Source organism: Geotrypetes seraphini, chromosome 11 (assembly GCF_902459505.1).
Source record: "Geotrypetes seraphini chromosome 11, aGeoSer1.1, whole genome shotgun sequence".
Classification (NCBI taxonomy): Eukaryota; Metazoa; Chordata; class Amphibia; order Gymnophiona; family Dermophiidae; genus Geotrypetes; species Geotrypetes seraphini.
In genome coordinates, this window is record NC_047094.1 from 124990550 (window position 1) to 125002894 (window position 12345).

Consider the following 12345-nt stretch of genomic DNA (forward strand, 5'->3'; position numbering starts at 1 on the left):
CGGCTTGAAACAATAAAGATGATGATAACTCCGGTGATAAACTATACATTAAGTATGATACCGGTTTACCTCAAAAGATCCACCTATAAAGCGATTGAATCCTTGCTCACAAAATTTTTATGGAATAACTCTACTCCACGTATCAGTATACAGAAGTTGAAAAAGGATAAAATTGATGGGGGAGTGCGAATTCCAAGTTTTTATGAATATCATTCGGCTATGTTGCTAAGACAAGGTGCACACTGGCATACAGACTCCTTGGACGAAGCTTCTCCGGCTTGGGTTACTCTAGAAGCTGATGCAGTCGACAATGAAGACCTTTTCAATGCTACGTTCCTGCAAACTGCAATTGGCATACCTTGTGATCCTGTTTCATCTACACGATTGGCACTTAAGGACATGGATAATTTATTGAAGACAAAATGGAGGGACACGACTTACACTTGCATTTGGAATAACCCGAAAATTGTCATTCAAGATAAAACAGTAAATTGGATTTCTTGGAAACGAGCGGGAATTGTCTTTATAGCACATCTATACTGTGATAGTTCTTGGATTCCATTTGAAAACTTGAGCCAAACTTATCATTTACCTTCTTCTCACCAGTATAGATGGTTACAACTGCGCCACGCTATTACAGCGGGATATGAACTAAGTTCTTTTAAGCAGGCTACACCTTCTATATTGAGAATGTACGAGCTGATGAAGCTTAAAAGTAAAGGGCATACAGCTGCTTGGTACACATTGCTTATTAATCTCAAATTTGATACTACCTTAGGGTTGTGTGATGTTTGGGCCCATGACACCGGTGTCACTATGAAGATGGACACATGGCCCAAAATATGGAAAGATACTTTTTCAACACTTCATTCTACGTCTATAACGCAATCTATTTTCTTTTTAATGCACCGAGCTTTCTGGACCCCCTACAAGTTGGCCAAGCTACCCAACTCTGATGTTACTTGCTGTTGGTCGTGTAAATCAGATGTTGGCACGTTGGACCACATGATCTTTTATTGTCCTCCAATACATACTTTCTGGATGCGAATTTGGAAAACCATAACTGAGATAATTGGCATCAAAGAACAGTTAACTTTAGCTGTTGTGGTTTATGGCTCTTATGGGTTGACAAATATTCTTGATGGTTCAACTGCTAAATTACTAAGATGTTTAACTCTGATTGCATTGAAACTCATTTTCACAAACTGGAAAAATCCCGATAACCTGTCTCATACTTTATGGTGGCATAATGTTTGTTTAATTATGCGATATGAACGGAGTTTTGCTATTAAACATGGTGGTGTTCATAAACATGATATTATATGGCATCCCCTGTTAGATTATTGTAAAGCTCTGATTAAGGATACATGACTTACACGTATATGTATTGATATGTTAGTAAGGCACACTTTATGGAAATTTATATGACTTGAATCCCTTGTTCTGATTGTCATCTTTTGTTCATGACTGTTCCTTATATTTTCTTCTGGCTATGACTCATTACACATTTGTAGAACCTGTCAAATACTTGTATATCTGTTTATTCATAAAACTAATAAAAAAACATTGAACTTAAAAAAAAACATTAGCACCAGCAGCCTGGTTCCATCTTGGTTAAGGTGGAGTCCATCCTTTCGGAACAAGCTTCCCCTTTCCCAGAAGGTTGCCCAGTTCCTAACAAATCATGTCTGTTTCCTCTTTCTATTGTTTTTATTTATTTTCTTCATGTAAATGTCAGTAAATGTATTGTAAACCGCTTTAATATCTGCGGAGGAAAGGTGATATATCAAATAAAGATAACCATAACTATTTTTATGTTTGAAATGCAGGACTTGGAGTTTTATATGGTTGCCCTCCACTTTAAATGTTATATCAAACCAAACCGTTTGATGATTGCTACTTCCCAGGTAGTGGGAACATAGAAAGTTGGGTTTATAAAAGATGAGCAATCTGCGACAAATATACATAAGGTGGTGTTGGTGTTTTGGGATTTTCAAAAGGCATTTGACAAAGTATCTCATGAAAGACTTTTGAGAAAATTAGAGAGTCATGGGATAAGAGGTAATGTCCTATTATGGATTAGGAACTGGTTGGAAGACAGAAAACGGAAAGAAGATTTAAATGGTCAGTATTCTCAATGGAGAAGGGTAAATAGTGTGGTCTGTGCTTGGACTGCTGCTTTTTAACAATGATCTAGAGAGGGAAATAACTAGTGAGTTATTCAAATTTGCTGGTGACACAAAGTTATTTAAAGTTGTTAAATCGCAAGAGGATTGTGAAAAATTGCAAGAGGACCTTGGGAGGCTGGGCGTCAAAATAGGAGATGACATTTAATACAAGCAAGTGCAAAGTGATGCATATGGGAAAGAGTAACCCAAACTAAAGCTACATGATGCTGAGTTCCACGTTAGGAGTCACTGCTCAGGAAAAGGATCTAGATGTCATCATTGAGGACATGTTGAAACTCTCAGCTCATTGTGCAGTGGCAGCTAATAAAGCAAATAGAATGTTAGGAATTATCAGGAAAGGAATGGAAAACAAAGATGAAAATGTTATAATGTCCTTGTATTACTCTATAGTATGGCTGCATCTTGAATACTGTGTGCAATTCTAGTCGCCATACTTCAAAAAAGATGTAGCAGAATTAGAAAAGGTACAGAGAAGGGCGACAAAAATGTTAAAAGGCATTGGATGACTTCCCTATGAGGAAAGGCTACAGTGGCTAGGTTTCTTCGGCTTGGAGAAGAGACAGCTCAGGGATGATATGATAGAGATCTATAAAATACTGAGTAAAGTAGAAAGGGTAGATATATGAGACTTTGGCAATTTCATTCATCATAGAAAATGGCTAAAACCAACCAGGCTAAGAATCAGGTTATAAAATTTAAAAACAGCCTCAAAAGAGATGAGTTTTCTCTATCTTATTTTGACTGTCAGAAAAGAGCCATAGATAACAATGATTTGCCTTATGAACGAAGATCACAAGGATAGATATGAGCAGATATAAGGGAGGAAGTGAGTGTGGAACCTCGAAATAATGCACTTGTAGAAGAATAAGGGAAGACTGCACTATGTGCAGTGTAGTGATTTTAAGGATTATATAGGTACGTGCTCATAGGCTGAATGGATCATGTGACTGAATTTTGAATAGTCTCCAAATCTCTTCCCCAAGGAGAATATAACAAATATCAGGCTAAAAATGCTCCTTGAACCCAAATACTAATTGAGACCTGAAAACTAATAGCTAATCTAACAAGCAAAGAGAGATAAGTTTAGTAAAACGGCAGTGCAAACTGCTCAGAAAGCGCTTTATACAAAGCTTCAAACTGCTCAGAAAGCACTATACTGTATATGTAAAGAGCAATAAGCTCTTAAATGCAAAAGCAAATGTTACATCATAATATCTCTAGCGGTTTGTTTGGTTTTTTTTAGAATAATAATTATGTACTTCTATAAAATATTTCTTTAGTGTCTCTGTGTCACATGGAGGGCCATTTTCGAACAGAACATCCAAGTCCGATTTGGACGTTTCCACAAAACGTCCATTTTCAAACTGGATGACCAAATTTTTTTTTTTAATCATCTTCTTGGACATCTTGGCCACCAGAATGTCTAGACCACAGTTCTTCAACTGCCGGTCCGCAGAAAATTTCTGCCGGTCCGTGCAGGGCTGGCGAGATCAAGTCGGCAGTTAAATTTCCTGCCGACTGCAGTTCCTCCCGACTAATGTTCCTCCCAGCCTCAGGCGATCAAGATAGGCTGCCGACGTCGGGGCCTTCCCTCTCTGAGTCTCGCCTGTTCGGAAACAGGAAGTTGAAACAAAATAGGCGGGACTCAGAGAGTGAAGGTCCCGACGTCGGCAGCCTGTCTTGATCGCCGCCCCTGCCAAGTTGCTGAAGAGGGCCGTGGGGAAGTTGCGATTAGAACAGAGAGAGCTGCAGATTGGAGGGAGATGGTCAGCGTGTGTGAGCAAGATCCTGGGGAGCCTTCACAGTGGCTGTCTCCCCTCCCACCAGCTCTCCTATTTGCCAGGGCAGTGATTTACCGGCAACTTCCTGCAGGCAAGTACTGAGAGCTGCTGGAAGGGGAGGAAGCCACTGTAGGAGGCTGGGAAGCTGCTGGATAAAGGGAGAGCTGTTACTGGACTTGGAGGGAGTTAGAAGGAGAGATGCTGCTGGGAGGGGAGGAGGGAAAGAGATGGGAAGAGAGTTAATGTTGGATAGAGGGAGGAGGGAAGGGAGAAGAAGGAGAGATGCTGCTGGGAGGGGAGGAGGGAAGGATGGGAAGAGAATTAACGTTGGATAGAGGGAGGAGGGAAGGGAGAAAGAAAAAAGGAAGGAAACAGCTGGCAGGGAGATTACAGTAGGGGAAGGGGGTCAGGGTGGAATGGAGAGATCAGATGAGGGAAAGGGGAGAGAGAGGAATGAGAAAGTAGAGAGACATTGATGCTGGAAAGGGGGTCAGCAGAGAAATGAGAGAGGGATAAAGATGCTAGATCTGGTGCAGGACAGATTAAAATGAAGAAGGCAGTGAAGCTGGAATGAATGATGTAAAAAGGAGAGAGGAGGAACAGGCTGGATGGACAGGGAAGAGGGGCATAGAAAGAAGTCAGATACATATGGAAGGAGGAGAGGGCAGACATTGGATGGAACGGGCAGATGCTGGAAGGAAAAGAGTGAAAAGAAGATGAAAGCAGAAACCAGAGACAACAAAAGGTAGAAAAAAATAATTTTATTTCTATTTTGTCATTAGAATATATCAGATTTGAAATATATATCCTGCTAGAGACATAACTGGGGACTGCAGTATTCTGTTAGCATGATATTTCTATGTAGCATTCTATAATAACTTGGCTTGTTCAGTTTTCTTGATAGTAGAGGGGATATATGTGAAGGGGAGGGGAGACAGGGGTTTTGTTGGTCCTTGCTCTGTATATTTGTATTTATAAAATCACAATTGTTCAGAATATTGTTTCTTTTTATACTTTAATAAAATATGTTCAATATAAAATCATAATTGCGGCTTTTGCAGATGGGATCAGATGGTTTGCGGGGACCGAGCTCGGGTTTTTTAATGGGGTTTTTTAATTTTAGTCCTAGTAGTTTGCCGGTCCACAAAATAATTCTTTTATTTCTGCCGGTCCATGGGTGTAAAAAGGTTGAAGACCACTGGTCTAGACCACCATGCATCTAACTTTATACCCCATTTTCGACCATAAAACTGTCCAGTTAGAAACGTCCAAATCGGTACCATTTAAACATGGGAGGGGCCAGGATTGTAATAGACTGGTCACTTAGACATGCCAATAGAGCATTGGGGCACCTTAGAGGGCACTGCTGTGAACTTTACTGAAAGTATACATTTCATCAAAACCTACTACACCCACTTGTCTACCACCATAAATGTGGTTAGAGTGGCTTATGGGCCTAGTCCATCCTCTCTATGGTTCACTAACCCACCCACCTGGCTACTGGATACACCTGTGTGATGCTTTACTTGACTTCCCTATACCAGATGCTGTTATTCTAGAGACATAAGAACATAAGAATTGCCGCTGCTGGGTCAGACCAGTGGTCCATCGTGCCCAGCAGTCTGCTCAGCAGGATCTTGTCTAACTTTGTCTTGAATCCCTGGAGGATGTTTTCCCCTATAACAGCCTCCAGAAGAGCATTCCAATTTTCCACCACTCTGGGTGAAGACAAAACTTCCTTACGTTTGTACGGAATCTATCCCCTTTTAACTTTAGAGAGTGCCCTCTCGTTCTCTCTACTTTGGAGAGGGTGAACAACCTGTCTTTATCTAAGTCTATTCCCTTCATTATCTTGAATGTTTCGATCATGTCCCATCTCAGCCTCCTCTTTTCAAGGGAGAAGAGTCCCAGTTTCTCTAATCTCTCACTGTACGACAACTCCTCCAGCCCCTTAACCATTTTAATCGCTCTTCTCTGGACCCTTTTGAGTAGTACTGTGTCCTTCATGTACGGCGACCAGTGCTGGACGCAGTATTCCAGGTGAGGGCGTACCATGGCCCGGTACAGCGGCATAATAACCTCCGATCTGTTCGTGGTCCCCTTCTTAATCATTCCTAGCATTCTGTTCGCCCTATTCGCCGCCGCCGTACATTGCGCAGATGGCTTCATTGACTTGTCGACCAGTACTCCCAAGTCTCTTTCCTGGGGGGGTCTCTCCAAGTACTTCACTGAACATCCTGTATTTGTGTATAAAATTTTTGTTACCGACATGCATCACCTTACACTTATCCACGTTAAACCTCATTTGCATTATTGCAGCCATGGCTAGATCTCCGAGAGGAGATTTTTCTGAACCTTTGCTTTTTTCTTCGCTTGGAGGCTACTGTTCAATTGGATACGGGCTATGTTGACGTACTTTCTTTTGGAATTGTACATGTTTGCCCTTTCACCTCTGTTCCTTCTGCTTCCTGGAGGTTTCTGTCTGGTGCACTCCTGGGCTTGATGTATTTCAAAAATCTAACACCTCCCACTCTTTGGTACCCTGACCTTCTTTATCTTCCTAGCTCCTTTCCTATAACCCTTCATTGTAGCTCCTTTTCAACTTAACCCTGTAAACCGTGCCGAGCTCTATGCTTGTGGAGATGGTGCAGTATACAAACCTAAGGTTTAGTTTAGTTTTAGTTTAGTATTGATCTGGACCTCTTGCTTATTGACCGCTAAAGCGATGTAGTTTCTGTTTCTTGTATTACTGTTGGCTGCTTTATCAATAAAAATTATTTTTTAAAAAGAACTTCATTTGCCATTTCGCAGCCCATGTCTCGAGCGTGTTTATGTCACGTTGCAGGTCTTCGCAATCCTCTTGCGTCTTCACTACTCTGAATAACTTCATATCATCTGCAAATTTAATCACCTCACTCATCATACCAATTTCTAGGTCATTTATAAATATGTTGAAGAACACGTGTCCAAGCACCGAACCCTGCAGCACTCCACTCGTGACACTTTTCCAGTCCGAGTATTGTCCATTTACTTCCACTCTCTGTTTCCTATCCGCCAGCCAGTTTTTAATCCATGTTAGTATTTCGCCCTCGATTCCATGGCTTGCAATTTTTCAAAGTAGTCATTCATGCGGAACCTTGTTGAGCACCTTCTGAAAATCCAGATATATAATGTTGACCGGATCACCCTTGTCTATCTGTCTGTTTACTCCCTCGAAGAAGTGCAGCAAGTTTGTCAAACAAGATCTTCATTTGCTGAAGCCGTGCTGGCTGGTCTTCATCAGATTGTGTCCGTCAAGGTGATCAATGATGTGGTCCTTTATCAGCGCCTCTACCATCGTTCCTGGTACCGAGGTCAGACTCACCGGTCTGTAGTTTCCCGGATCTCCCCTCAAACCTTTCTTGAAGATCAGCATAACATTCGCCACTTTCTAGTCTTCCAGAATACTTCCTGATTTGATCGACATATTGGCTATTAGTTGAAGCAGATCAGCTATAGCCCCTTTCAGTTCCTTGATTACCCTCGGATGGATGCTATCCGGTCCCGGGGATTTATCATTTTTAAGCCTATCAATCTGCTTGCATACCTCTTCGAGACTGACCGTCAACCCTGTCAATTTCCCATCTTCATTTCCTGCATATAGCCTGTCGGCTTCCGGTATGTTGTATATATCCTCTTCGGTAAATGCAGACCAAAAAATGTGTTCAGTTTGTCGGCGATGGCTTTGTCCTCCTTTAGCACTCCCTTTATTCCATGGTCATCCAACGGCTCCACCACTTCCTTCACGGGTCATTTCCCCTTAATATATCGAAAGAACGGCTTGCTGTTTTTGCCTCCTTGCATTGCATAATTTGGATGTTTAGGGAGTTGAAGGGGGGATCTATGAACACTGGGAGAGGTCATTATTTAATCTCTCCACTGGTCATTTGGTCAGTTTGGGTACCTTTTTGGCACTTAGACGCTTCTTAAATTCAAGTACTGTATAGACCAGTCGGATTATTACAAAGTAAATGGATGAACTGAGTGGAGCCATCTGCCATTCTCTGCTATCTCTAGTGCATATTCTTGGATGTTCCTAGATTTTTCAGACTTGGTATGCCAAATAAAATATTACAATCCAAAAACACTGGCTAGAGAAGGGATATCTGTCTGTGTCTTTGCCACTCTTGTGATCCTGGGCAGTCACTTAACCCTCCACTGTGTCAAGTACAAATTTAGGTTGTAAGTCTTCTAAGGACAGGAAATACCTACTGTACCTAAATGTTGCACACCTTGAACTTTTGAGAAAGGCATGAACTAAATTCAAATCAAAACTAGCCTTAGAAGGATGACACTTATAGCTACAGGTTCAATAGTTGAGAGAGTATCATCTTTATTGATGGACTTGCCTGTCTTAAACAAGGCTGCTCTGGAAACATTGGTTACTAAACATCTCTTCCCAAGAAACTGGTGCCTTTAGAGTTTCTTGATGCAAATAAGAAACAACTGATTTACAAAGGCAAAATGTTGAAAAAAACATCTTTAACCAACAAATAAAAAACTTTGGCTTGCAATTGGCTTTCTTTTTCCCTCCTTGTCTCTTTTCTTTCCACATTAATGTACCACTGGTGTTAGGAGCTGCTTCTCACTTGTGTAGAGGTCTAATTCAACTGGCAATGAAGGAGGAGACTCTAGAAGCTGTGTACTTGCTGCAGATCCAGTAGACAGCTGTTTGCTCTTTCTAAGGTCTCATCTGGCTCCTGTACGGAGTACAGATTTCCCATTATGGAGTGCTACAACACCACTTTCCTAGAGGTGGTTCACCGCCTAACTTGGACTCCAACAAAAATCAAACCCCAGTGTTTGGTGGACTAATAAAAGTTTAAAGCAGGGGGCTGTGAGACAGTTCTTAACCCTGAAGAGATTGTTGTGTGGCTGAAGGAGTTTCAGTGCCTACAGTAGCAGATGAAAGCTCTAGATCTTGGAAGATGATATTTTGGAGGTAGTAGTCTCTGCCCTAATCTGCTGTACAGTCTGATGAAAAGCACACTGTAATGTATATATCAGTATTATGACTCTTTCCTCTCTCTCTCTCTCTGGGTTGGGGAATAGGTGACCCTTCCAGTTCTGATGAAGAAGCACTCACTGTGGTGAACAAGGAGAATGATGAGCCCAGAAAAAGTCAGCCTCATTTACGCTTTGAGATCAGCAATGAAGATGGATTCAGTGTGACAACGGAGAGCATAGACAGTAAGAAAGAATCATGATTATGGACAAGGGAAAACCCCCAAATCCTTACTGCTGTTTTCTCACTTTTGTGCAGGGCTCAGTACCTTTATCTGACTATCCTATAGCTCAAGGATCCCCATACAAAACCAAATCAAATAGAGAAGGAAAGCTCACAACAAGGAAACAGATAAGCTTGTATCCAAAAACATGTAATTAAGGTACAAAAGTGTTTTCAGCATTTGATAGGAACACCAAAGGGATGTCATACTCATCGGATTCAGAGTGAAAAAACATCACCACTCATTCCATATGCATATAATCATAGGCTCTTCCACAGCTAGCAGAACAAGTGCCAAATGTCTGAATTTGTGCCTTATAGTGCTCAAAATTAAACATCTTTTCACTTTTCTGCTCATAATGCACCTAATATATAGTACAAGTTCAAATGGCTGCTTTAGTACTGATAAGGATGCTTTCTCAGAGCTGTGGAAGGACATAAGAATTCCATACCAGGTCATACCTAAGATCCATCAAGCCCAGTACATGTTGCTTACTCTCAGGGCTCTTATTCACCTAAGGCTTTTATTTCCTAATGGAATAATTTAAAAACATTGTTGTCATTTTATCCAGCAATATTTCCTGCTGCTTTGTGTTTCAAGCTCAGTGAGATGATAAGAATCAGGATCTTATGCCCCAAGGCTCACTCACAGCTACTTGGGAATTTCCTGCCCTTTTTATTTCTCCTTCTAATTTACAATGGGGTAGCCAAGTGCTGTGCACCAAAGCTTATTACAGACTCCTGCAATCATAGGCCTTTAACCACTAAATGTTGTAATTGCACAGTGGTTCAGTGAGCAAAAGACCTGAGTCATAAATCACACCCAGCACCCTGCTTTGCAGTGTAGTGTCTAGCACTGCCAGTGAGCCACCAAGCTGGTCCAAAGATATCATGGTCGCAAAAATGTAGTAGGTTACATCTGACTTTGGGAGAGGGTCAGTACAGGCTCAGAGAAGAAAGAGCCCCTTAACCTCTGTGCCGAGACACTTGATCAGAGGATCATTCTCTCTAATGTGTTGTAACACTGGGTGGGTAATAGAAAAGAGGAAAATGTGTTTCCCTATATCATGATGGGACTCAGAGTATGCCATACTGTACTATTTGTACCTCTTACTGCTTCTTGAAAGATTTCCAGTCAGACTTGGCTGTGCTCATGATGAGCTTTTACAAATTAATTATTGGTTAGTAGTCAGACAGTAATATTATATTCTGTAGAGCCTGCAACTAGTATGCCAATTATAACGTGTATTTGTTTTGTGAGGAGAAAAGTGTAGTAGGGACACTTCATTCCACTGTGTTAAGACCAGTCTTCTCATTTTGCTCAGTCCACTGTACAAGGTATGATGTAATCATTCTGCCTCCATGTTGTATTTGCTCTTCACCAGCAGTGTGCATTTTCTTCCTCCCACAGGTGCCTGGAAGGCAGTAATTGACAAGGTGCAGGAAGCACGAGGAAACAGTCGGCTCAGACACTTGTCCTTCACAGGTAAGCGGCAGCCCAAACCCTAAATCTGTGGCAAAGTTATTGCCTAGAACAATGATCAGTCATGCAGTGTTTGGGCAGAAGAAAGATCAACATCTACCTAATGTTTATTAGTAGTGAACAGTTCTAGTGCATTGCTGTATTCTATGAATTCCCTTATACTATTCATACTTCCCATGGACCCTTTGAAAACCCCATGGCAGACCAGTCTACTGAGAGTCTTTAAATTGGTTACTCCATAGGTGTAAACTATATGAAATAAAGAAACAATGAGATTTCAAAATGAAATCCTTATGTATACTTTACAAGGCCCACCCTATTTCCAAGTTTATTAATAATTGCTATCCTGCCCATCAAGGAGACACAAGAAAAATAGGAAATGATAAAGTATTCATAGTAGCAGGAAGCTGGGGGGGGTTGATGGAAAATGAACCACAATATATGATAGGAAAAATAAAAGAATAAAGTTCACCAAGATGGCAGGAGAAATGGGTAGGTGTCATTTTAGCAAGCTCATGCCAAGAACAGTCTCCTGGACTACGTGTAGGCATCTTTGAAAAGGAAGGTTTTCAAATCAGATTTTAATTTCTCTAAGGAGGTATGCAGTCCTAAATGGGGATTTAATGCATTCCAGAGAATAGGAGGAGTGGTTGGTGGTATCATATTTAATTGTCTAAAAGATAGGACGACTAGGAGATGCTGTTGTGATGATCAAAGTATGTCCTTTGTGTTGTACTGTTGCTTATGGAAAAAAATAGCACACTGTGAAGAGCAAGCATGCTTTTTTCCCTGCAAAGTGGGGTGGGGGAAGAGGGAAGCAATATTCAAAAGGGATTTTTCCCTTGGATAAATTTCAAAGGAAATACCAAATATAAATGGATAATGTATTCCAAAAAGTGTTTTGTTTTGTGATGCTGTATACACCCTCAATACACAAAATCTGATAACTTTATCAGTAGTTGATTTCTTTCTTCATTTCAGATTACTTAGTTAGCTGGGGAGGGGGGGTTGTTGTTTGTTTTTAAACCTTAATTTCATTTTGAAAATTGCGATTGGACTGCTCTCCGACAGAAGAGTGATCTGGAGTATTGATGAATGTATGAGAAATGCTGACTTATAAATATTGCAGAGAAACTAAGTTGATTAGTGCCATACCCTAGTGGTAGAAGAGGAGGCATGACACTAAGCTTTGACATAAATGTTTGTATCCCAGGCATGAACGGTGTACGGATGCTGGGGATCCACCATGATGCAGTGCTGTTTCTGCTGGAGCAGCTCCAGGGAGCTGAACACTGCTGCAAATACAAGTTTCGCTTTCACCAGCATGAGGATATGGAAGAGGAGCTGCCTCTTAACCCCAGCGGTTGCACCAGGGCAGAAGTGTACCTCAGGTATAGGGGCAGGGTGCTGTTCTACAGGTATGAAACTGTGGGCAGCATAGGAGTGTATACAGGTGAGAAGACAAGGATGGGTGTATGAAGCAAATTACAGGAAAGCAGAGGGTCTAAAGCTGAAGAGCAACCTGAAGGAATGAGCACACAAGCTTTGCTGAGGGAGGAGTAACATTTAGATATGCATGGATGCACACTTGTATGACTAAATTGTCCACTCTCCCTTTTTTTCATA

General features: G+C 41.2%; 1 protein-coding gene across 5 annotated transcripts in view; it reads left to right on the plus strand.

The window, feature by feature from the left end:
- KMT2B (lysine methyltransferase 2B) overlaps positions 1 to 12345 on the plus strand; it is a 496236-nt gene that overhangs the window by 452455 nt on the left and 31436 nt on the right. For all 5 annotated transcript variants that reach the window (XM_033963412.1, XM_033963411.1, XM_033963413.1 and 2 more), the window contains 3 exons: positions 9062 to 9199; positions 10648 to 10722; positions 11933 to 12110. In XM_033963412.1, coding sequence (XP_033819303.1) covers positions 9062 to 9199; positions 10648 to 10722; positions 11933 to 12110 — 391 coding nt within the window. The remainder of the gene's footprint in view (positions 1 to 9061; positions 9200 to 10647; positions 10723 to 11932; positions 12111 to 12345) is intronic.